General features: G+C 48.5%; 2 protein-coding genes and 1 pseudogene across 3 annotated transcripts in view; all 3 read right to left on the bottom strand.

Annotated features, from left to right (window-relative positions):
• Positions 1 to 26,267, bottom strand: part of COQ7 (coenzyme Q7, hydroxylase) — a 75,595-nt gene that overhangs the window by 12,223 nt on the left and 37,105 nt on the right. The gene's annotated exons all lie outside the window — the stretch shown is intronic.
• On the bottom strand, positions 973 to 1,833 carry LOC118702822 (annotated as a pseudogene). The gene is made up of 2 exons (XR_004982854.1): positions 1,310 to 1,833; positions 973 to 1,068 (listed from the first exon to the last, which is right to left on the bottom strand). The product of XR_004982854.1 is annotated as a 60S ribosomal protein L13a-like (transcript).
• On the bottom strand, positions 19,541 to 26,157 carry ITPRIPL2 (ITPRIP like 2). The gene has a single exon (XM_036409248.2). The coding sequence runs from the start codon at positions 25,588 to 25,590 to the stop codon at positions 23,983 to 23,985; it is 1,608 nt and encodes a 535-aa protein (XP_036265141.1). The 5' UTR covers positions 25,591 to 26,157; the 3' UTR covers positions 19,541 to 23,982.

Here is a 26,267-nt window from a genome sequence, read left to right as displayed (position 1 = left end):
TAAGAAATTCGTATTTTAAACATTTTTCTGGTTTTCCTCTTAAGGCATCCTTCTTTTTATGGCATCTTGAGGAAGGAATTGTTTGTCCTGTTTTCTCTACTGTCTGATCCTACACTCAGTGGGAGGAGATCGAAATTGTCTCTCTGCAGCTCTATTTCCATGCTTTTTTTTTTTCCTTTAAAAATAATTTATTCATTTTCTGATCACAAGGTAAAGGAACGTGCAAGTGCGATGCCGGAGACTGTGATCGCCATCCTGCTGGTGCATCTGTCAATCCCTCTGCACAATCCCAGGTCCATCCTGCCCCCGAGCATTTGCTACATCCTAACAGCTAGTATCTTGTGGGAAGTTTAGTTTTCCAGCTTAGAAACGCTGAAGGCAACTACCGTATTTTTCAGACCATAAGACGCACTTTTTCCCCCCCAGAAGTGGGGGGGAAAAGTCCCTGCGTCTTATGGTCCAAATATAGCCTACACATATACTTTTTAAAAAAAGTTTTTTTACTTGCCCGACTCTGTGTGGTCTCTGTGTGCTTGCCCGGCTCTAAAATGGTTCTAAATGCTGCTGTTTACTTTACAGGGTTGATTACATGTGTTTATGACTGTGATGTTGGGTTTTAATGAACATAAAATATTTTAGGACACTATTTGTTTCAGAATCTTTTTTTCTTCATTTCCCTTCTCTAAAAACTGGTGCGTCTTATGGTCCGGAGCATCTTATGGTCCGAAAAATACGGTAGCTGTTCCAGCTGCTGATTTCCTAAAACTCTGAGTAGGTCACAGGCAAAGTATGCCCAACTGACAGGGCCACGTAAAACTTTCGAAAGGCCTTTCTTTAAATAGCAGTGACTAAGGAGCCTTCTGTGTCCCCAGCCTTCTAAGGCCCAGGGTAAGGTGCCCGTGGCCCCGGAACAACCCCTGGGGCTCCCCACATCCTAGGGCAGCGATGAGGAAGGGCAGGCCAGGCCAAGCATGAGGAATAACAGTCAATTTTATTGGGCTCAGACCAGGAGTCCATGGGTCTTGAGGACCTCTGTGAATTTGTCAATTTTCTTCTCGACGTTCTTTTTAAAAAAAAATATATATATATATATTTTATTTTATTTTTTTACAGAGAGGAAGAGAGAGGGATAGTTAGAAACATTGATGAGAGAGAATCATCAATTAGCTGCCTCTTTGCACACCCCCTACTGAGGATGTGCCCGCAACCAAGGTACATGCCCTTGACCGGAATCAAACCTAGAACCTTTCAGTCCACAGGCTGACGCTCTATCCACTGAGCTAAACCGGTTTTGGCTCGACGTTCTTTTCGGCCTGTTTCCGTAGCCTCATGAGCTGCTTTTTCTTGCAGTAGTGGATCTGGGCCTTCTCCTTCCTCTTCTCCTCCAGCGTGGCTGTGACGGCCTGGTACTTCCAGCCAACCTCATGAGCCAGGCTCCTGAGGTAGGCAAACTTCCCGGCAGGCTTCAGACGCACAATCTTGAGGGCGGCGGGAACCACCATTCGCTTTTTCTTGTCGTAGGGCGGCGGGATCCCGTCAAACACCTTGAGGCGGCCCAAGGCGGCCTGCTGCGCTCAGTCTGTGGGCAGCTTGCCTCGCACCGGCCGCCAGAAGGTGCGGCTGGGGGCTCAGAAGTGGTAAGGGCCGCGGGATGGGCTGGTGTTCATTCGTTGGCGGAGAAAGGCCAGGTACTTCAACCTGTTTCTGTAGAAATTGCCAGAAATGCTGATGCCCTCACAACGCACAACCACCAGCCAGGCGGCCCAGGAGATGGCCTCCACCATCTAGCACCAGGACCTGCCCCTCTGCCATCTTCGGCAGCCGCCTGGGAAAAAAAAAGGTCCATGCTCTTTTATATGGCTGATTACATTCAGTTTAAATTTACAGAGTAAGACAATCACTTACCAGTATTTATCTTTTTATTTTTTGACATCTTTATGGACTCAGAATGCTCTGGTCCCTGTTGCATCTGCCCTGGCTGGTGTGGCTTAGGCATTATCCCATGCACTGAAAGGTTGCTGGTTCAATTCCTGGTGAGGGCATATACCCAGCTTTCAGGTTTGGTCTCCAGCCAGGGTGTAAAGGGGAAGCAACTGATCAATGTTTCTCTCTCTCTCTTTCTCTGTCTCTCTTCTCTCTCTCTCTCTCTCTCTCTCTCTCTCTCTCTCGCCCTCTCCCTTCCTTTCACTCTAAAAATCAATAAAACATATTTTTAAAAAATTTTAAAGTAACTGGATGAGTCTGGGCTTTGTCTTCCTTTATATGATGCAAATTTTAAAATTTCTGTTCTATTGACTTTATTGTTCCTGTAATATTTGTTTAGAGTTTATTCTTTTAAATTGTTATGCCAGCTGCTTGAAAAACTAGGCCTGATAAAACGATAAGGACATATTATGTCGTTATAGTTTAAAGCAGTGCAGTTGAAATCAAAGCATTGCTCATTGTTTGCATTTTAGATAAAGATAAAAGGCATGGAGATGCCTGTAGGCCAGAGAGTCGTTTCAAAGCGGAGTTAGCTCACATGAAGCAGTCAGAGCAAAGCCTGTAAATCATCCTCGGAGCTGGTCAGTCCTGCCTGTGGGCGGAGGCAGGTCAGCTCGGGTCTTCTGGGGCCACTGGGCTGACACGGCGCGTTTTCGGGTCCCAGCTCTGGGTGGAACAGAGGCCTGCCCCATCTTCCCAGGCAGCCAGGCATTTCCTGTTTATCTTTCCAGATCGTGTGTCCGCTTGCACTCGATGAGGACCCGCAGCAGAAGCCAAGATGACAGGAGCTATTTCTGTAAGTCAGTTCCATGTTCGACATGCTGGGGTGAAGGAAATTCCGCTTACATTAATTCTGGTCCTGTTTGCATTGTCGGGCGTCTCCAGAGAGAGACTGTGTGTGTGAGAGAGAGTTTGTGTGTTTATATATACACACGATATTCTCTCTAAATACACTGTGACCAGGGTTCGCATTTTGACACTGGTGAAAAGGTCGAAAGATTGTGGTAAACTCTATAAAGTTAATCAATGGGAACTGGTAAAATGATGCCCATGGAATGGAAAAGGATGCAAGCATTAATCAAGAAGGAAGGTGCACCACTTTGGAAAATAGTTTGGCGGGATCTAGTTAATCTGAACATACATCTAATCCAAAGTTCTCAGCCTGGTCTACAACAGCTTTCTCAGTGTTGGCACCGCTGACACTGGGGTTTGGTGTTCTCTGCCGTGAGGTTGTCCTGGGAGTTGCAGGCTGTGTAGCCAGATCCCTGGACCCCACCCACTACATACCAGCAGCATCCCCTCTGCAAGCTGTGACAACCACAAACGTCTCCAGACATTGCCAAATGTCGCTACAGGCAACAACACAGATAGTCTGACACATACTGTTTATCCAAAGGAAACACACACACACACACACACACACACACACACACACACTACAAATTGTTTACAAAGGCGTTTTGGCAGGGAGCGCGAAGGGGAAGGCAGGGGGCTTTTGGGGTGAGGGGAGCATTATGTAGTCATTGATTACTCATGTGGTTTTCACTGGAAATTCATCCCACTGTGCACTTTTCTATAATTATGTTAAAACTCAATAAAACTTTGTTGTTGTTGTTTTAAAAACGAGGCATATTTAGATGGCTGATACAGTATAAAAATATCTGCAGCGCACATAGTAAGGGGAAAACAAAGCAAGCTGAGGAACGTGCATCTTGTGCTGCATAAAGACGCCCAGGAGCAGAGGAAGCACACACCCGGGTGGGAGTGTAACCGCTCATCGCTGCAGAGCGCCCCTGGCCTTCATTAATTACACTGAAGGCGCCCACTTCCTACCACCCAGCTTCTCCGGACCGCAGGGATGTGCTCTGGAGAAACTCCTGTCCATTGTCCACGGAGATGGGGGCAGGGATGCTCACCACAGGGATACCGGGAGGGCAGACTGAGGCTCAGAGGGCTTAAAAGACTTGCTGACGATCAACACAGCTTGTGAGTCAGAAAAACAAGATCTGATCCCAGAGCTTGAGCTCCTGACCGCTGTCCTCCCCCCGGTCCCCATGGCACCCCGGTGCATCAGGGACAGCATGACCTGGTTGTCGGCCTACCAAGCAGGCTCGGATTGCAGCCCGAGGACAGGCCCACGAGTTCTCCACTTCAACAGGAAGTGCATGGGCGAGGCGGGAGGGGCTTCCCTCGTCCAGTCAGCTCACTCTCTTAGCATGGGCCTCCTTCCTGGTCTCTACCAGACCCTTTCTCCCACACCCCTCGCATCCCGAGCTCTCTTATTTGCAAGGCGAGGGAGCTGGGTGTCTCTCCACCAGTCCCAGCGTCATCAGTTGACGGCTGCTCCAGGGCCTGACTCTCCAGCACGCCTCTGGTCCTGCACACAATGGAGCGACCTGCTGCAGCCAGTTAAGAACCCCCCACCCCCAAGTCTGGAGGTGCAGGTGCTCACAGAAGGCAGCCTTCGCAGAGAGGAGGTCAGCACAGCAAGACTGCACACGCTGAGGGTGACTTCTACAGCATAACCCCAGACCTCCCTATACTATGTGTGTCTGCCTCCTTCCACCTTGAGTTAGGCCACACAATGTCCTCCTTTTACTGCCTCTCCCTCGGGAGGTCCCGGCCTCAGGGAAATGAGACACAAAGGAAAAGCCTCCTCTCCCTCATTCTGTGGATTCACCCGGAAGCCCCCTCCTCAGTGGGCTCTGCCCTCAGCTCCAGCCCCACAGAGGAGTGATGGCAGACGGGCCTGGGCTGGACAGATCTGGGGCTGAGGACAGAAGCCAAGGGTGGCCCCTGCCTTTCGGAAGGGAGAAGCTGGGAGCTGATGGAAAGATCAAAAGCAGCTCCATCCTTTACAGATGCAAGAAGCTGCTAACACTTTTAAAGGGAGAGATGACATAAACATTGGGAGGGAAACTGTCCCTGGGCTGAAAAGAGAAGTTGTTCCAGGCGTGATCACATGCTGGAAACGCTTACCAGAGTCTGAGCTGTTCCCCTGCTTTTGCGTCTGATTTTAGATCATCCACCAAAAAAGTCACATTCTTTCCCATATAGATGAAGACGATGATGGTAACAATAACAGTGAGACTTGTGAATGTCACTTCGGTATTTTACATCTATCCCCAATAGTAACTCATTTAATCTTCCCACTTTCCAGTAGCCTAAAAGGGAGGTCCTATTAGCCCCGTTTCACCATGGAGGAAACTGAGGCTCAGAGGAGATGGGTCAGAGGTCACAAACGGAAATGCCTGCAGAGGCAGGCAGGCAGTATAAATGTGGAAGTTGGGAGATGTAAGATATCAATTGAGATCAGCGAGAACCCTATGAACTGGAGGCGGGAGTTCACGCCCAGAATAAAGGGGCTCTCCTCACCCCCAACCCCAATGAGCCACAGAGAAATGTGGGCCCAGAGTGGCCAGAGTTTATTTTTCAAGTGAGCTTATTTTTCAAGTGAAGACAGAAATTTGGATTTGAATGTAACATCTTTTTATTTTTGTAAGCAGCTAAATCAGTTAGGATTAGATTCCCTTTCCTATAACAAAAAATTGAAAATAACAAGGCTGAGATAAAAGTTTATTTCTCTCTCACATAAAAAAAAAAAAAGGAGTTGGAAAATCAACATTCCAAACACAGGTCCATTCTGAGCACTGGGAGTTATAATTTCAACACATGAATTGGGGGGTGGGGGGGGTGAGGAGAAACAATCTAACTCAACTACAAGCTCAGTAAAGGTGGAATTCATGTCTAGTCAGAGAAACTCTTGAGGTTTCTTTAATTTATTGGGGTGACATCCTATATATAAAAGGCTAATATGCAAATTGACCAGATGACGGGATGACTGGTCACTATGATGCACATTGACCACCAGGGGGGCAGACATTCAACACAGGAGCTGCCCCTGGTGGTCAGTGCATTCCCACAGGCTCGTGGCTGGCGAGTGTAGTGGCAGTGGCAGGAGCCTCTCCCGCCTCCGTGGCAGCACTAAGGATGTCTAACTGCTGGCTCCCCTCCCGGAGTGGGCCTAAGCCATCAGTCAGACATCCCTCCGAGGGCTCCCGCACTGTGAGAGGGCTCAGGCCAGGCTGAGGGACCTCCCCACCCCCAAGTGCACAAATTTTGTGCACTGAGCCTTTAGTTGGTTAATAAAACCATACAGGTATCAAGTGTGCAACTCTATAACCCATCATCCGCATACTGCACTGTGTGCTCACTACCCAAAGTCAAGTCTATTTCTGCTACCATTTCTCCCTTTGTCCTCTTCCACCTCCCCCACTCCCCTTTCCCTCTGGCAATCACCATACAGCCTGTGTCTGTTTTGTTTTTCTTAACCTCTTCACCTTTTTCACCTAATCCCCCTACCCTCTCTTCTCTGACATCTGTCAGTCTGTTCTCTGTATCTATGAGTCTGTTTCTATTTTGTTTGTTAGTTTATTTTGTTCATTAGATTCCACATATAAATAAAATCCTAGGGTACTTGTCTTTCTCTCACTTAGCATAATACTCTCCAGGTCCATCCATGATGTTGCAAAGGTAGAATTTCCTCCTTCTTTTTATGGCCAAGTAGTATTCCACATGTAAATGTACCACAGCTTTTTTATCCATTCATCTACTAATGGGCTATTGTAAATAATGCTGTAATAAACATAGGGGTGCATATATTCTTTTTTTAATTAAACCTTCATTGTTCAGATTATTACAGTTGTTTCTTTTCTCCTCCCCACCCCCCCGTCATAGCTCCCCTCTCCCTCTCCCTGATGCCGGGTGTATTGTGAGAGTGCAGTCAATATTTTACAGATATTGTTTGGAATGAGACCAGAAGAAAAACAGCAACATTAAGAAAAAAGATTGCTCGGCCAGCATAGCTCAGTAGTTGAGTGTCGACCTATGAACCAGGAGGTCACGGTTCGATTCCCAGTCAGGGCACATAACCGGGTTGTGAGCTCAATCCTCAATGTGAGGCATGCAGGAGGCAGCCGATCAATGATTCTCTCTTGTCATTGATGCTTCTATCTCTCTCTCCCTCTCTCTTTCTCTCTGAAATCAATTAAAAAAATATATTTTTAGAAAAAGAAAAAAATAACTACATAAGGTACGCTGATGTAGCAAAGACTATGAAGGTGGTACCTGAAGGACTGGAGCTGGGGAAACTCAGTACCAAGAGCTGGCTCTCCATACCAAGAACTTAAACTTCTTTTTTGGCTCTCTCCTTGGCAAGCCATTCAGCCATTCAAAGCCCTGATTTCCTAATGTAGCTAATGAGGATTCTAAATACAGGAGCCCACATCTGGCTCTTCTGAACGTTACACAAGGCTTGTGAGGAAGAGCTCAAAGCTGGGAACCAGCACCAATCCTGGCTCTGATGCTCAACAGCTGTGTGACCTTGGGGAAATATCTTTACCTCTCTGAGCTTGCTTCTTCTACAACAGTGTTTCCCAAAGTGTGGTACGCGTACCCCCAGGGGTACGGGAAGAGTTTGGTGGGGATATGCACTGCACAGTGCTTAGCTGCGCCTAATTCTACATGAGTACGAGGGGTACTCAGTGTTATGGAAATTATAGAAGGGGTACACATATGTCAAAAGTTTGGGAAACACTGTTCTACAAGAAGGGCACAATGGCACTGCTGACTTAAGAAATGTCTAAACCCGCAGAGAATTTTTATGAGTTTATTTGACCCAAATGGATGGCAATTGCTAGGAAGCAAAATCTCAACAGGTTGAGAAAATGCTGTGGAGAATGGCAGTTTTCCAGGTTATTCTATACATTAGAATCAGAGGAGGAGACAGGCATAAGGAGAGTTATATGAAATCCATTGCTGGTATATTAAGGGGCAGAAGAAAGCAAAGTGGGAAAATATCTGGGGCTGGCTAAAGTGAAACGGAGAAGATATTTTATATTGGTGGGTACAGGATAATTAATAGTTAACATTTACAGCGCATAGAGATATGGCATTTGGGAAACAAGATAACAATAAGGGTTGTGTGGTCTGCGCTCTGGTGCCATGGGGGCCCTGAGGGGTCGGGAAAAGGAGATTACTCTGACATTTCAAAGGTATGTTATCATAGACACAAAATGACCATAGCCAAGCTCAGCTAAGGTAAAGGCTGACCTTTGTTAAGGAAGACGCTGGCTTAGGATGTGACTGCCTGTCATGAATCACTTAGTTAGGAAGTTTTCATTTCAGTTCATCCTATGTGGTTACTTTTGGTCTCTGAGTTTGTAAGGCTTCCCCGGAGCTTGTCGGGTTTAGTCTGTGGCCCTTTTTTGTCCACAGTATCTGGCTGCTAGGGTGGTCGCCTCAGAGGATCCAAGGAGTTAATTCACCTTTTGAGTGATGCCGGGTGTATTGTGAGAGTCACTCTGGGAACAGAACTGGAGGCAAGATGAACAGTCCTCCTGGAGGCCCTGGCTAGGGAAGTCCCAGCTCCAGGCCAGGCCCTTTCCAATCAGGCTGATGTCAGAATTTGAAGTTAGAAGCCCACATCCTGACATTGTCCCTAACACCATAGCCTCCAGGCAGAAACATGATGTCAGGGGAACCTGCTTTTGTCCTGAAAGGATGGGCAAGGCAAGTGGGAGGGGCCTTGTGAGGGCAGCCCTTTTCTTTCCAGCTTGCTCCCCCAGGAAGCTTGGCCCAGAAGATCTAGGGGTGTCCAAAGACCTTTCCGTTTTTCTCACTTGCTTCTGCAGGCACAGCCCAGGCCCAAAGGAGCCACTCACTTTTTAGCAAGGTGCCAAGCACATAACGAGCAATCAACAAATGGCACCTTTTTTAAAATTATTCATGAGTGTTCATTATGTTCTATGCCAAATATCTTGCATGCTTTATTTTATTTAATCTGCACAGGGCCCAAGAGGCTGGTTCCCATTTTACAGTTGAGGAAACTGTGAGTCAGAGAGGCAAACATGATAGGGGCAGAAATAGAATATCGGGGATCAGCTATAATTGTATGAAATATTAATCAAGCTCTATTAACCTTGACTGAGGTGTTCTGATTAAAGAATGCACATTCTAACCTGGCTGGGAATTGCATGTGGGACCTGGAAAGGCATCCATCCTCCACATCAGGGAGCTGCCTATTATCATAGAAAGATTAACAACCTGTTGCAGAAACCAGAGTGCCACCCCTTTGAAGACCCCCAGTCCTTTGCATACCCACAGGCCTTTGCAAACCCCCAGCCCGCATCACCTGTAAACTGCCCATCTAGCATACCCTTTTGCCTACTTCCCCCTGTAATCCTTGTTCCAATATAAGCAGCTAGCTTTTGATAGGGGGCAGAGCAGATGTTTGTGGATGACCTGCTGCTCTCCCATATTGTCGGCAGTGTTGGAATAAACGCTCATATATGATTCAACACCTGTCTCTGCTGAATTGGCTCAAGTAGTGACAGGCAGCCTGGACCCACTGATTGTCCGGTTACAAAAAGATTTCCCAAAGTTCTGAAATCAAACCACATTGCATCTTCTGCCTGGCAAGTCCTTTTCCCAAGTCTGAATTCAGTCTGATGTCACTTCCCTGAGGGGTCCCGCCATTAGCCGAGTTGCTCTGGCCTTGCTTTGGGCCCTTTGACCCTGCCTTCCCATGAGAATGATCTGGGGAGCTTTCAAAAGTCCTGTTCCCCGGCTGCACCCAAGTGAATCACAGTCTCTGTAGTGAGGCCCAGGTGCTGGTATTTTTAAATTTTTAGGTCACCATAATGACTGGCTAGGGCTAAAGATGGCTGTGATAGATGGTCCCCCAATGAAGGAGTACAGGTGGATGTTTCTTCTCTACATCTTGTGTCTCTTTCTGACATCCCTGGTGTCTGGCTCATAAGGCTTGGGGAGCATTTCTGTCCCACCTGAGCTCTACAACTACTAACAAAAAAGCAATCCTGAAGCAACCAATATGTCTTTCAGTACATGAATGGATAAATGAACTGTGGAACTTCCAGATGGTGGAATATTATTCAGAACCGAAAAGGAAGAAGCTACGACAAGACACAGAAGAACCTTAAATGCATATGACTCAGTGGAAGGAACTGCTCTAGAAAGGCTACACACTGTATGATTCCAACTATACGACATTCTAGAAAACGCTAAACTATGGAGACATTAAAAGGATCAGGAGTTGGGGGGAATGAATAGATGGAGCATAGCGGGTTTTTAGGGCAGTGAAATTACTCTGTATGATACTATAATAATGGATACACGTCATTACACATTTGTCCGAATCCATAGAATGTACGAGGCCAGAGTGAACCCTAATGTAAGCTGTGAACTTTGGGTGATTATGATGTGTCTATGTAGGTTTAGCGATTGTAACAAGTGTACCATTCTGGTGGGCGACGGTGATAATGAGGGAGGCTGTGCATGTGTGGGGGGCAGAGGGGATATGGGAAATCTCTGTGCCTTCTTCTCAATTTTGCTGTGAACCTAAAACTGCTCCTAAAATAAAGTTGTTTTTTTTAAACTCTATTTTGAACAAGGGCTTCAAATCATTTGTTCATTCATTAGACCTGGCCCAGCTGAACACTGGGAGGCCAGTGCGCGCTCTCAGCTCCTGCTGGGGAACATGGCAACTTAACTTTGTGCTTTATTTTCCTCCACATCCAAATGGACTGAGGTGCCTGGGCTTTAAGTGCCATGGCCATTGCAAGTAGGGCTGGGGATTCAGGGTCCTGAGCCTATGGGCCTCTCTGTGGTAGAGGGAAGCTGCACTTAGTGGGAAGGCAGGAGGGTTTTCTGGCACCAAGAGAACACCTTGTGTAATAGGGAAAGAAAAAGGTCTCCTGCATCCATGCAGCAAATTACTGTGGTCAGTGGAGAGGGAGGAAACAGTGTGGACATATGTGTATTCATGTACTCATAATAGTATTCATGTGATTATGTATGTGAGATTGGACGGGGTGTCTCTGAGTGTGTGAATGTCAAAAACGTGTGTGTGTGTGTGTGTGTGTGTGTGTGTGTGTGTATGTGTGTGTTACCGCAGTGGAGTGAGTCTGTGAATGCTTATGTGCAAATATAAATGCATGTGTATGTGACTTTGCATGAGGATCTGTCTATATGAGAATGTGAACAAATGACTAAGTATGTGTACATAGGTATGTAAATTGTGGATGTGTATGCGAGGGATATATGTATAATGTGTCACCATGTAAGCATGTGCATATTTGTGTGTGTACGAGGGTGTTTGTTACTAGCTGGATATTGGTGGGCAAATTAATTAACATTTCTGTGCCTCAGTTTCCCTGTCTAAAATGAAGGCAAGTATTTACCATGGTGGATTAAAGGAGATCACAAATTCTTTGCCATTCTCCCCATGGAGTGATAGGTGTGTGGGGGGGAGTCCATGTCAGTTCCCCTTGAATCTGGGCTGGACTTGTGACTCATTCTGACCAGTAGAATCTGGGCCTTGAAAGATCGCAGTTCTGCATTTGCACACTCGAAACGCTCCCTCTCAGAACCCACGGACCAAGCGATGAGAAGCTAGAGTCAAAAGGTGAGGCCACAGGGAGGGAAACTGAGGCATGCTGGTCCTCAGTGGCAGCTGAGCTCACAACCCACCACAGTACCAACTGCCTGCCATCAAGCGAGCCCTCTTGGACAGGATAATCCATCTCAGTGGATCCTCAGAAGACTGTGGTCCCAGCTGAGCAAAATCCTCAGCAGATCTCAGTTAACACACAGAATTGTGGGAGAATGGTGGTGGTTGGTTTAAAGCCATTTTCAGATGGTTAGTTATGCAGCAAATTGCCATCAAAAGGGCACTGCCACCAATCCTCTGCCCCAATCTGGGGTACAGTAAAAGGCGAGACTTTATTCAGGTAAATAGTTTATATAATAAAATGGGTAAAAAAAAAAAAGTACCAAGAGTACATTCCTCCAGACAAAGAGGAGGCCTATTTATACCAAGAAGGGGCACTCTGGTCCTTGATTGGTCCGTTTTTATATAGGATCTAAATTTGCAGAGTTTGATTGGTCCAAATTGCACTGGATTAGTCAGAATAACATGTCCTAATTGGTTGGCCATTATGGCACCAAATAAAGATGCAAATAAGGATAGAACTCTGCAGCTCCAATTTGATGGGACTTGCCTCAGCCCACTGATTGAAATATATACAAGGAATTCCTTTATAAGGGTCAGCAGAGCTGGTAGGAACACAGTGCAGGAGACTTGGCAGTTCAGTCTGTGGCTCTCCCCTGAAATGCATCGCCATAAGAGGTCCCCTATAAACAGCACTGCTAGACTGATCATAAATTTGGGCCTCGTTAACCACAGGAGTCCTTTTTGACAGGTATATTCCTCCTTAGAGTCAAAATATATAATGCTTTGTGGAGTTTTTAAGCACTTAGGAGTTGGTAAACTTTTCCTTAAAAAGGCCAGGTGGTAAATATTTCAGGTTTTGCAAAAGCAGTTACAGATAATGACTAGGACTGTTGCAATGACTCATGGTTTGAGTCGATAAAAATGCACGATTGCATTCCAGCAAAACTTTATTTACGCAAACAGGAGGCAGGCTAGATGTTGGCCCTCCGGCAGGCATTTGCCCACACCTGGAAAACTGCCTGGAACCCAGTGCTGTAAAAGTGTTGCCTAGTGTTAGCTATCCATGTGTATGTGTGAGTTCAAGAGCACTGATGTGTATGCATGCATATATGTGCATGCATATCTGTGTGGGGAGCATGTGTCTGAATAAGTGTAAATGTGTCTATGTGCCTAATCTGTTCAGTCCTGTAAAAACAAAGCAATTAGCTGTACCAGCCCACATATCAAGGCAGCTACCCCAGGCCTTCCTGCTTCTATTCTGGGGAGAAAGGGAAGCATCTTAGAAAGCCGAGAGAAGAAAGAGCTGCTATGCCCCTGTCCATCTGGGTTAAGTTTGGAGGGAAGCCATCGCTGGTGGCTGGGCTACTGCAGAGTCAGCGGCCCAGCCTTTCCTTCTGCAGAAAGGAGGATGAGGTCACCTCTCTTGGGGGGGAAGGGAAGGGAGAGGGGGAGGGGACCCTGTAAAACTGAAAAAGGAACTCTGGAGCTTTTAAGGAAGGGCTTGGGGTGGGGGAGGGGAGAAAGCTAGCCCCCATCCCTTTCTTGGGTGGGTGGCTTTTTTAGGCAACTTATAAACATCTGCCTGCTGGTTTCATTTTGATCTCCCGCTGCGGGACTCATGAGAGACTACTTCCTGAATGACTAACTTCCTGGCTGGGTTTGCAAGGGCCAGTAGGGCAGCAAGGGCTCCTTTAGGGAGCAGCGGAGGGTGGCAGATTCAAATCCCTATCTGCACTTGCTTTGCTCAGTGGCCTTGGGGCAGGTGGCTTCCTTTTGCTGGGCCTCAGTTTCCTCACCTGCAAAATGGGGATGATGTTAGTACCACTTTCTAGGAATATCGCAGTGATTAACTGAAGATGATATGTGCCCAGCATCTGGCATGGAGTAAGTGCCCTGCGAGGTGACCCTCTGAGACAAACCCGCATGGGGCAGTGTGCTGGGCTTCCAGGTTTCAGGGCAGCCTGTCTTAATGCCTCTGGGCTTCCGCAAGGTCTCTTCTGATTTAGTGTCACAGAAACCTGTTTCTTTCCTTCAGAGCATTCACCTGTGTGACTCAGCAATCACTGGCATGCTTGTTTGACAAGCATCTGTCTCCTCCAGCAGACTGGACACTGCAGACAAATGCATTTTGCTAACCACTCCATCCCAGGTGCCAGCACAGGGCCTGGCACATAGTAGGCATGCAATGATTATTTGCTGAGTGAGTGAATGGAGATGGAGCGCTTCATAATTTGGAATTCTCTGGGGCCCTAGAGAAGAGCATCTTCTCCCGTTTTTTAATCAACACATCCCCTTGAGGACCTTCCAATGGGGTCTTCCAGAATACGGTGACAATAGGAGCCCTCTTCAGCCTCCTGTCGTATTAGTTAGGTTAGGTGGGGCTAGGCTGCAGTAACAAAGAGCCCCAATGTTTCACAGGCCTAACATCACAAAGGTTTGTCTGTCACTCATGGGAAGTCCAGTATGAATCACGTGACTGCCAAGGGCAGCTGTTTCTTCGTAGTGACTCGGTTCCATCTGGTGATGCTGCCATCTTCATACTTGGCCTTTATCACCTCCAAGGTCACACAGAAGTCCCTCCTGTTCCCTGCCCATTGGTCAGAACCAGCCACCTGGCCCTCCTACCTGTAGGGGGGCTGGGCAGTTTGGGGTTCCTCAGGAATACGAAGCAAGCTGTGCCACGTGTGGGAAGGGCTCGGACTTCTCAGCTGGTCTCAGGGGGCCAGGTTTAGTGAGAAGATATGCAGATGCGTTTTGAAGACTTGGCGAGTGAGACTCCTAGTAACGAGACTGCTTTTGAAAAACCTGGTATTTATCAGAAGAAAAATAATCCTCACAAACCCTCTGCTTAAAATATGCAGCAGTGTTGTCGGTGCGGCCTCTGGAACCTTTCAGCAGTGAAGTGATTTCCCTGAGAAAATCAAGAACCTGAGGGGCCCTCATCTCCAAATGCCACACCGTTTTCCTACGAGGTTGAAATGTTTTCATCCTTTCCTTTCGGCAAGGAGCCACAGTTGCTCGTCAGAGACACGGCCCCTAATTCTGGGAGACCAATGATTAAATAAACCATGAAGATAAAAATCTTTTCATGAGACAAGGTCCCTAAAAGCTTTTCGCTTGAGTCTGGCACACAGTGGGATTCCTAACCCGCCCCCGGCCTTTCCCTCACTCCAACTTCAGTGGAAGGCCTCTTGTATTGATGGACTTTCATTTTTTTAAGTGCTAGCTCTAAGTCCCAGCATCTGAGGACCTTGGGGGCGGAGACTGGGACAAAATATGGGCAAAACCACTGAATTTTCGTGAAAAGAGCCAGCATTTTGTGAAGACAGGCTGGATCGGATATATGTTCCCTCCACACTAGATTGAGGTCACTGTCCCTTTAAATATAGCGGCCTTTCTTAGCTGAGAAATATCAGGATGACTCTAATGACTTTTTTCCCCCCCCCCCAAATATTTTTCATCGTTTCCATCTCCCTGGGGTTGAAGAAAAGGGGAACTGCCAATGGGAGCAAACCCTGTGCCTGCTTAGCAGTGATATGTTGCCTTGTGTCTCTCAGCTAAAGAGTTCCGTCCTCGGACTTTATTCCAGCACCACCCCCGTTCAGCCGTCTGTCTCTACCACCAAGCAGACTTCACGCCCGCCAGCTGGTGTTTCCACAACACCTGGTGGGGAAATCGCAGGTTCTCCACTGACAGGCGCCAGAAGGGCCATCTCACCGAAGTCGGTGGTTCTCAACCCTGGCTCCATTCTACTAGGAGAATGACCTGGGGACCTGTGGGCAGTGCCCATGCCTGGCTGCACCTCCTGAGCTTCTGACCTCCTGGGGCCAGGGTGGAGCTCTGAGCATGGATAATCTTATAAAGCCCCAGGTTATTATTATAGCTCCAGAACTGAGAACCTCTAGCTCGAGCTTTTCGCCGGGACTCAAGCAATGCAAATCAAATTTCATTTGAGAAATGAAATGGGGAGAGAGCTTATAAGAAGATGACACAATTTAAAAGGAGATATGGGGGCAGTCAGTCCTCTCAGTGAATGTCCTTCCCTTCTGGGGACACGCGCAACAAATATTCACAACTGCAGGCTCACTCGCAGTCCTGTAGGAAGGGAGGCTTGGGGACGGGGAGGCATGGGGCAGAGTGCCTGAGGGTGACTCCCTCTTAAGAAATGGATTCCCCTTTCTGTTGTCCCAAAGCTGCTGGGACACAATCCTGAGAGACCACAACTATTGATAGAATTTGGATAGCACTTCTCAATTTCACATGCATTACTCTTTGATTCAAACAACAAACCTATATAAAAGGAAATGCTATCACTCCCATTTTGCAAATCAGAAAACTGATGCCCAGACAAATTAACTGACTTGCCCAAAATATTATGGCCAGTGAATGGCAGAGCTGAGATGTCAACCCTAACATTTTTGAAGCATTTATCATATTCTAGGATTTAGGCAAGGATACATTATATAATTATGGAATTATAAATTCTCTAATTACTTCTCACTACTTTGACATAATCTTCTATTTGTTTCTGGCACTTATGAGGCAGAATCTTATTTATCCACAAACACCATTCTTCCTGCTTATTTTGTGCAGAGCTGCTGTGTGACAGGTACCAGGCTCTCTTTCCCAGCTTCCCTTGCTGCTAAGAATTATCATGTGCCACCATTCTGGCCAATGAGATGTAAGAGGAAGCCTACGGTGTTCTCTAATCCATTTTCTCTTCTCCATGCCTGTCCTAGCCACTGTGGGATCTTGACACGACAAGCATAAGAATAAAAATGAAAATGGCAGAGCAAAACGATGCCTGGATCCCAGCTTCACCCCTGTACTGCTAGCTGCCTACCTGTAGGCTTCTGGCTGATGAGAAAATATGAGCCTCTATTTGTTTATCACTGTAGGTTGGGTTTTTATAAATTGTGGCCAAATGTATTCCCAAATGACATTGTTTCCTAAATGCCCTTCACCACTGCTATTTCAGTCCTTTACAATTGAACGCGATGCCCACCAGCTTACCACCAGCCAGCATCTGATGGAAGCCAAAGCTGAGCCATGTTGGGGGTAGGGAATCAGTGTCATAACTGCATTACCTTTGAGACCTGTGGCATTTTGTCACCTGAGTCAGCCCTTAGTTTTCCCAGCGTCCGTTTGTTTTTACAAGATAAGGGCAAATACAGGAACGTAGTGCGACAGCTGTGTAAACACACTGCTCAGAGGTGGCAGTGCTGCCACTCCTGACCACTGGATGGGAGGCCAGCCGCCCTCTGGGCTCCAGCTGATGAGGGAGCCTGGGTTCGCTGTGGGGAAGGTGGGTCACTGTCATTTCAGTGCTGGTATCAGTCTGGCTGTTTGAAAGCCAGAAGCACAGAAGTCAAGGACAGCCTGTATTTACTCCAGTGCAGCCCTAGCTAGCATCTATATCAGTTAGCGTCCATATCAGTTGGCTGCTGCAGAGCAAGAATCAACCACTAACTCAGTGGCTTAAAACAATGTCGATTACTGCTACGGGCCAGCTGAGTGGTTCTGCTGACCTGGGCAAGTGTTTCAGTCAGTCTGTGGTCATGTCAGCTGGGGAAAAGCGGGCCGTGGGGCTGGTCTGGGATGGCCTCACCACCTGTCTCACAGGTGCTGGCTATCAGCTCTGATGAGAGGGCTGGCTGGGTCACAGGGTCTCTCATCCTAACTTGGTGGCGGCGGCAGGCTTCCAAGAAAACTGTGAGAAGCAGGCAAGATGTCTTGAGGCCTAGGCCCGGAACTAGCACAATGCCTATTGTGATATCATATTAAATCGTGCTCTAAAGGAATGTGCAGCACCACACTCTATTGACTAAGGATAAGTCACAAAGCCATTCTATTGTAGTTTCAAGTGGTATGCAGAAGGCCCCTCCCCTTTTTGATGGGCGAGACTGCAAAGTCACTTGCAAAGGGCATGGGTATAGGAAGGGTTGGGGAACAGGGACTGTTTTTATAATCATCCCACTACAGTACTCCGAGTGAGAGCTTCTCATAGAGCTTCTCATCATGGGCATCAAGGAAAGAGGGAAACAAAATCTAGGTAGCAGAGAGATGGCTGGATGGACAAAATGGAAACAATCCTGCCGTGGAGAAACAATGAGTTGGAAAGGGAGCAGAGGAAGAGGCTGGAGACACAGACTAAAGGACAATCCCATTCTGATCATTATTTCTACACTGATTTGCACTGGGTGCTTAATATATGGCAGGCACGAGCTCACCTAATCCCCTACTCCTATGAGGGAGGTTCTATTATGAATCCCATTTACAGAGGAGGGACTTGAGATTCAGAGAGGATTCGGTAATTTGCAGAGAGAGAGAGACACGTAAGTGCAGGAAGCAAGACTTGATGACTGGTCTCTTGGTATTAAAGCTCTGGCCCTCCTTCTGACACTGTTCTGTCTCTTCGGTAACTGGTCTCCCTGTTCCTATTTCAATCCCACTCAACCCGCCCCATCCAGGCCCAGCCCACTGCAGCCTCTGACGACTTCAAGTTTGATTACTCCTAGCAATCTTTTTCTGTAGGGAGCCAGAGAGTTAAGTATTTTCAGTGTTGGGTCCTAATTACTCAACTCTACCCACAGGGTGAGAGCAACCAGAGACAGTATGTAACTGAATGGGTGTGGCTGTGTTCCCATAAAACTTTTACTTACACACACAAAAATCAATAAAATAAATAAGTCATTTGCCAACCCCTGCTTAATCCGGTCTCCTCCTCTCAGCCAGAGTGAGCCAAACTCAAATGTTGACCCTGCCATTTCTTGCCTATCCAGTACCTTCTGATTAGTCCCAACTTGCAGTGTGGTTTACAGCCTTGCAATCAAAGCACGGCTCCTGAACCAGCAGTAGCACTCTCAGCCGGAAGTTTGTTAGAAAAGCAATCTCGCCCGGCCAGTGTGTCTCAGTGGTTGAAGGCTGACCCATGACTCAGGAGGTCACAGTTCAATTCCCGGTCAGGGCACATACTTGTGTTTCAGGCTCAATCCCCAAGTAAGGGGTGTGCAGGAGGCAGCTGATCAATGATTCTCTCTCACCATGGATAAATCAGAACTTGCATCCTAACAGACTCCCGGGTGATTTGCACACTCCAGTTTGAACAGCTCTGGCCTCATTACCCCTGGTGTCCCGATGCCTCACTAACTCTCCCACCTCATCCTTGGTCTCTGAAGCATGCTCACACCCCATCCCCACTTTCCAGCCAAATGCTCCTTTCACCTCTGTGCTAGATGCATTCTCCTCCAGCCGAGCTACTAACCTTTGGATCTAGACTTAGACATCACTTGTTCCAAGAAGCCCTCCCTGAACCGGAACTGCACGAGGTGCCCTCTTCCGCGCTTCCATAAACCTCCCCCCACCCACCACCCACCACTGTGTGCGGACATCTTACCTGCCCGCCTCTCGTAACTGTCTGTGTGCTCCTGAGAAAGAGACCTCGTCTGTCCTGGTCATCACTGTGTGTGTCCCCCATGCCCCGGGCAATAGCTACTAAATAACCAAGTTTTCCCGAACTCCCACTGGCTCCAAGGCTCTGAAGAGTCCAACCTGGCCTCCCAGCTGCCATCTCTCACTAAACCGGTGGTTTTTCCTATTAGTAAATGTTTACCATTTGCAGAGAGCCTGAGGGCCTGAGAGGTTTCTGGGTAAAATTCTTGAGCTGTGAATTAGCCACAGGCCAAGACTTGAACTGCATTTAGGAGTGTGTGTGGAAGTGGGGGGAGAGGAGGGTAGGAGAAGGGCATGGGCAGAAGGTACTAGGCAAGGAAAACGAAGCCTGGAAGGCAGGACTCCGGCCTGTAAGCCTGCAGAGCTATGAACTGGCCTTTCCCGCCTGTGGACGGAGCCCGTTCTGTACAAATGACAATCCCAGCTTTGCTGCGTGGGAAAGCCTCCCATGCGCCCAGACGCTGAGGGCAGGTAAGGCTCCAGGAAGGAGTCATAGGCCAGGGCAGCCGCAGGGAACAGCCACAGGGAACAGGAGACCCCTCCCCAAATCCGACGTCCAGGCCAGAGGTTTCCACAAGTTCCTTTATTAACAAAGCAAAGTATAAAAGGACAAGGCCCCCAAACGATCCATGTGGTTAAAAGTGCAAATTTACTCCAGCACAAATGGCAGGCCTCAGCTATTGGGGCCACAGAAACTTGGTGTGATTAAAACGCCTTTTAATCACACAAGTGTAGCAGCTGAACCATATTTATTAACTCTTTAGTCTCTGTTACTGGAACAAAACATATGCTCTGACTGCAGCTGACACGCTGCATCATAATACACAGTTTGGGGTCAGAACACACATTAAAAATCACAATAAAATAAGAGGAATGTTTAAAGTCAAGTGACTAAATCAAGGCACTTTTTTTTTTAAAGGCAAAAGATGCTCAAAATATTCCTGAATATCTAATACTTCAAAACCCATATTACATATAATTTAGCTGCACATTTTAGTCAGTTCTCTCTGTACATATGATCACATGTATCTTCACCTGCTCCCAATTTATACTTGCTTTATCCCCACCAAATCATGTGCTGTATAGGCATAGAAAAATAAACAGTAGTGTCTTAGTAACAGACATGAGAATTTAAAGAAATTAACAAATGCCACATGATAACACTGAACTTCCTTCCCTCTCAAGGGACACTGGAAATGTTCATGAGATTCATTTTTTCCACCACTGGGACACAATTTTTTCCTCTTCATAGGTGGGTGGGGAAAATTAAACCTTCAGCCTCAAGCAAAAGCCACATTTTAGAGAAAAGGTGACTTATTCCATGAGGATAAAAGAGACGCTCTGGAAGCTGTTAGGTTCATTCCTTTGGGAGGTTAATTTTGGTGGGAGCCACTGAGTCAGAAAGGGATGGACACATCTGATCAGGACAGTGTTCTTGGCAATGGGAATGGTAACAAGCTTGGCCCAAAAAGCCAGCACTGTTTTTCTGGTGTTCAAGGCCACCAGCTATCCTTGCTAAGGCACAGGCAAGGATGCTACTAAAAATAAAAAAATAAAAAATAACAATAATAATAATAATAATAATAATAATAATAAATTTTAAAATAAGAATAAAATGCAAATAAAAAGAAACAAGTTATTCTGCAATCCTTCCTGATGACTCATCTTCAAACTCCAACACAGCCTAGGCATTTAGCCTGGACTCACCAGGAAGGAAATGCCAAGAACGGCCCCGTGGTTTGCTGGAGAATCTGGCTACAAAGAACAGCTCCAGGAGAGAGGGTCCTTCTGGGAATTGTAAGTTAAGTGTCATATGTGGCCATGTTAATATTTTTGGTTTGTTTCTACAATAAAGCTTAGCTCTGAGAGATAAAGAATACTGAACTATCACTCCCCCAACTAAGTATAACAACATCATATCCATAACAATAAATATAACCTTATACATACTTGGGGGGTTAACTGTGTAAGTCAGGGGTCGCAAACTGGTGGCCTGCAGACTTAACCAAGTTTTGTTTGGCCCACACGGTGCTTTGGAAATTTTAAAATGACTTAGTTTAAAAATCTGAAAATTTCACTTTAAAAAAAATCCCGATTTCCAGACCCTCTCTACCCCGTTCCCCTGCATGGGGCAGAGTAATAGCTGTTTCCCCTTAAGACAGGGGGTCCCCACTGCCCACCCACCCCTTCTCTACCTTGCTTCTGCAGGCTGCTGAGTTTGTGACCCCTGATTTTGATATAGCACATACCTAAAATTATGTTACCTAACCCAAACCTCTCTCCCATGCTCACGATTTCCACCCCAGCTCTCCTTCCTTTCACTTCCATCTTAGATCCTACTTCCCGAGTCCTTCAGATTTCTCTTGGTTCACTCACATTCTCCCTTCTTTCACTTCAGTTTCATTTTGCCAACCCCTCCTCCTACTCTCAGCCCTGGAGCGTTCCAGGATGGCTCCCAGACCGCTCAGCAGAGTTACTGAAGGGTGTCTCGTGGCAAAATGGCTGAGTCATTTTCTCCAAACTCCATTTGCTTTGGGCACTGGCTGGACAATTAATTTTTTTTTTTTAACATGAGCAATTCTGAGCCTTCCTGTATAAGAATATTTGCAAATATGAGTCTCCAGTACCAGGTGTACACCAAAAATGTGTACTTTTCTGATCAAGATCATGATGGAGCCCTAATTTAAGGCTCAGAACTGAGCTTTATTTAAGTGCCTCGGGCAGCCATCATGCCTGGCTAATATGCCATATTATTTCATTTGTACATAGTACATGTTTGGGATTACTAAACATTGATCAAAATCGATCGAAAATTCTCAAGTTTTGGTTACCATGTCCAGAGAACAATTGCTCAGCATGGCATTTAAATAAAACATTAATATTTAAAAAAATTAACAAACACAATGCCCATTAATTTAAAAAAATAATAAAAATTTAAAATCTTGAGGATGGATGAGGCTTTGGGTAATTAACCTGAAAAAAAAATTACAACTATAAGAACAGTATATTACCAGACTTAAACTTCAAAACACTACTAAGATAAAAAAAAAAAAAAGAACCTATCAACTTAGCTAGAAATATTTGGAAAATTCAGCTTTTAAAGCTTTATAAATCCCTCCAGAGCCAATGTCCCCCACTCCGGTAGACTTCAATGACTACAGGGGCCACTGCACCCTGGACAGTTTACATCTTTGCAGAAAGTCGATAGACTGATCCCTTTGCTAAAAGCAGTACCTTATAACCTAACACTGACCTCAAAAGGTTTTGAGGGGAACTCTCCTCAAAACAACCTCAAAGGAAAGCAGAGCATCCGCAACTGTTTCTCTTGCAGTTCTGATGAGGATTTCCTATAAATCATTTATTCACAATGATTTCCTGCAGTGGCCAGCTAGGTCCCTTAAAGAAAGTTTAGAGTTCCCTCAAAATAACTCAGGAATTAAACAATGGCCCTATTCAGGTGGCTATTTCTGTCTTCCAAGTTTCACCCTTTAAGAGCCTAAGAGAGTACATGTCTTTGTTTAAAAAAAAAAAATCCCAAAGTATAACACTGGGACTGGCTGCAGCTTCTAATAGGAGAGCATAGGCTGGACCATTTTAAACTTGGAATTGTGGGCTGTTAGAAATTTGGGAGGACAAAGAGGGATTTCAGGAGCAAGACACACCCAACCTGGTGATATTTCTGTCCAAAGACGGGGTTGGGGGGAATAAGCTGACAAGGGCTATCTCCCTTCACCCATCTCTTCAGGCTCTCTTCTGTATTTCTCCTCTGCTGATGGACTAGGGAGTCGTGGATCTTCAAATAAAGAACCCCAGATACTGAACTATGTATAATGAAATGCTTTGCAAGACCTGTGCTGACAACTGCTCTTAGGACCCCGTACAGGCAACTTGGGCAATGGGAGAATAACTTTCAACCACTTACCATTACTGAGCATCGAGAGCACTAACTACAAGGCAGGCATTTCCTCCTCGTTGTCTCGTTAAACTCCGAAAGAAATCTCATGCAAAGGAGTTTGCTTAAAAGCCTTAAAAAAAGGTGTTTGTCTCCAGCCAGCAGCAAGTTCCAATGAGACTCCTGGATAAGCAAAGCCTAAAATACATCTTTCTCAAGACCCAACATGTTTTCCACCCTCGCCACTTTGCTACTGTTTTGCCTGGATCACAGCATGGGCTCAATGACTGGGTGATGACTGCTCCACATTTGGGCACGTGCCTGGAGGGATGTAAATAAAGCAGCCAGCTTTTCAAGACCGCACCTTCCTTAACAGTCAACGCACCTAGTCTCCCTTTCAGATGCAACACTTGGCACTAGCGATAACCACAAAATGATGGATTAAAATAAAGTGCTATTTGCTCTGGAAGTTTCTCTAATCAATTCCTGACTGCCTCTCAACCTGTGTGACTCACTTCTTCACAATCCCAGCAAACACGAATAATTGCACCATTTAAAAAAAATACATTAACTTTCATTTGAAGAGTGGAAACTATGTTCCTCAGAACAGTAGCCCCTAGACTAGAACTCCAATTCCAGGTGTAGATATTTTTTTTTTTAAACAATCAATCAGAAACCCAAGACCTAGCAAGTAGTCATGCCAAAAAATAATAGTAATAATAATAACTTCTTTAAATGTGAGGGCCAGAGAGATCTGTGACAACCAAGAGAGAGAAGTCTCCCTGCTGCTCGTTCTCTCTTTCTCTCTTCCTTCCCGGGACCTTCCTAAAATCCGCAGATTCTTCCTCAGAATCATCCCACACAAACCAACATTTGGAACAACTCTGAGCTGCTGCTGCAGGATGTTTTTCTGGAGCCTGCCTAGGACACTCTGGTGGGTGTGAAGAAGTTGCAGTAACTATAGTGGACTGTGGACCCAAGGGTGTCATTGAAGCCACCAAATGTCATCTTCCGAATTTTCCAACACCTTCTGCAGCTCATCTTTCTGGAGTTGAACTGGCTTCATGGCCATCCCCACCCCCTCCTGGTGGGAGAGGCGTTAAAAGCATTGGGCCATCAGGGTCTACGGTTCATCTTTGGGGAAGCCCTGGGTGTGCTGGGGGCGCTGACTCCGGGGTGGAGAGCACCTGGCAAGGTAGCGGGGACCCCCATAGGCCCGCAGAAGCTGGGGCAGCCTTCGCCATGTGGACAGCAACCGTGCAGCCACGAGTTCCCGGGCGTGACCGTCGAAAGCAGCCAGGAGGTCAACAGGGGCGGCTTCACGAAGTACCTTGGGCAGCGGGCCCACTTCAGCTGCTGCCCCGCCGGGGCCCAGGACACAGTGGAAGAGTGTCTGGCGTCCCAACAGGCAGTCCCTAAGAAAGCGAACCAGCTGGTCCATGCGCTTGCCCAGGTGGGCCTCCTCCCAGCCTTGCTCCGGCGCCCTCTCGTACAGCAGCACCGCCAGCAGCACCGTCTTGAGCACGTACGAGGACAGGACGCGTCCCCACTGGGCGGCCGCCTTTGGGTCCAGCCCGCGGGCGCCCAGGTCTCGGAGGGCTTTCAGCAGCTGCAGGCACTTGAGGTAGCAGGCACCTGGAGGGGCCCGTTCCTGCAGCCAGCCCAGCAGCTTCTGCTCCTGCCGGGCTGTGTTCACGCCCCAAAGCGCATCTGCACGCAGGCCTTCCGGGAGCTCGGACGGGGGCCCAGCGGGTAAGGAGAGCGGCGGTGGAGCCACGAGGAAGACACCATCGCCCACGTGGACGGCGGGAATGAGCCGCACGGCCATGGAAAGTCTGCAGCAGCCGTAGTCGGTGCGGCAGGGCAGGATGTGCAGGGTGGGGGGCTGCTCCAGGCCGCCCGGAGTCAGGGTGACCCGGCAGCGCTCCTCCAGGCTGTAGCGCACGGTGGCCAGGGACCGCTGCAGATGCGCCTGGAACCAGCGCAGCACCAGGGCGGCCGAGAGGAGGCGCCGCCCGCGCACGTCCACGCAGAAGCCTTCAGCGAAGGGTTTGCAGTCCCGGAGCCAGTGGCCTCCCGAGGCCCCCGGCGGCGCCCTGAGCGCGCACACGAAGCAGCCGTGCAAGGCCGGGCCCACCGCGGGCTGCGCGCCCAGGCCCCGCGGCTCCAGCGCCACCAGCGGCGGCAGGCGCAGTGGCACCAGCACGTCGAAGGCGTCTGGCCGGCGGATTTTATGCTGCTCGTAGGCGCTGCCCACCTGGATGAAGTCTCCGCGGAAGGCCAAGGCCAGCGTGCCCCCGGGAATAGGGCCTGGGGACCCCCGAGCGCGGCCAGCCCGCACCAGTTCGCCCACGATCCGGCTCACGTGCGCTTTGCTGTGGCCCAGCACGTGCGGTGACAGGCGCACCTCGTGCTCGTAGTAACTCTCCAGCAAGATGTCGAGGCTGGGCTCCTGGAAGTGTCTCGGGGAGAAGGTGGAGTGACCCCCCAGGCGGGGAGAGCCGGGCAGGAAGCGCTGCCGGATGGCGTGGCGACAGCGGAGGAGGACGTAGCCAAGGAGGAGCAGGACGGAGATCTTGAGCAGCGGAAAGCCGCCGTCCGCGCCGTCGGGGGGCTCGGCCCGGGCGCCCCCGCTCCCTCGCAGGACATGGTATAGGCACACGAAGGCGGTGCACAGGCCGGTCACCAGGGGCCAGAAGACGCGCAGGTTGAGGGTATAATGCACCGACATGCCGGGCGCCAGCCCCGGCGGTGCCCCGGTCCCAGCATGCGCGCAGCACCCCAGCAGCTCCGCGGTCCCGGGCTCCTTCGCCTTCGCGGCGGCGGCTCCCCCCACGCAGGGCCGGGGGAAGCCGTCTCCCGGCTCGGCCTCCTCTCCCAGCTCAAGTTCTCCTTCCAGCTGCGGCCCGCCCTCGGCTCCCAGGCTCCGGGCCGCGCCCTGCGCCGGCGGCGCTCCGCGTCCGGCCGGGCGGCCCTCCCCTCCCAGCGCCCCGGCGCGCTGCCCGCGGCCAGCTTCTGCCCGCCCGGCTCGCCGCCTACCCGGGCAGCCCTCCGGACGCCGGGCTCCCCGCCGCTCTCCTCCGCGCTCGTTCCGTTACTCGGGCCGGGAGTTTCCTCTTCCGAGGGGAGGCGAGGCCGCGCCAGCGAGCGGGGAGGAAATGCCGGAGTCTGGACCAGTGCGCCCGGCCGGCGGGCGGGGTCGGCCCCCTCCCGGGCCTCCGCCTTAAAGCGACGCGGAACTTAAGGACGCGCTGGGAACTGGTCTTGGCGGGCCACCCCCATTCTCCCTCCCCTAAGGCAGAACTGGGAAGGCCCAGATTCCGGGGCGGTGGCCTGGTCCAGGGGAACTTCTGGGGTGCGCTCACATGAAGTTACACTGGGAAGTTAAAAGGAGAAAAGAGCTCAAGC

This window comes from Pipistrellus kuhlii, unplaced genomic scaffold, assembly GCF_014108245.1.
Source record: "Pipistrellus kuhlii isolate mPipKuh1 unplaced genomic scaffold, mPipKuh1.p scaffold_m20_p_4, whole genome shotgun sequence".
Lineage (NCBI taxonomy): Eukaryota > Metazoa > Chordata > Mammalia > Chiroptera > Vespertilionidae > Pipistrellus > Pipistrellus kuhlii.
The sequence above is the reverse complement of the archived record's forward strand: the minus strand, read 5'-3'. Positions and strand labels throughout refer to the sequence as shown.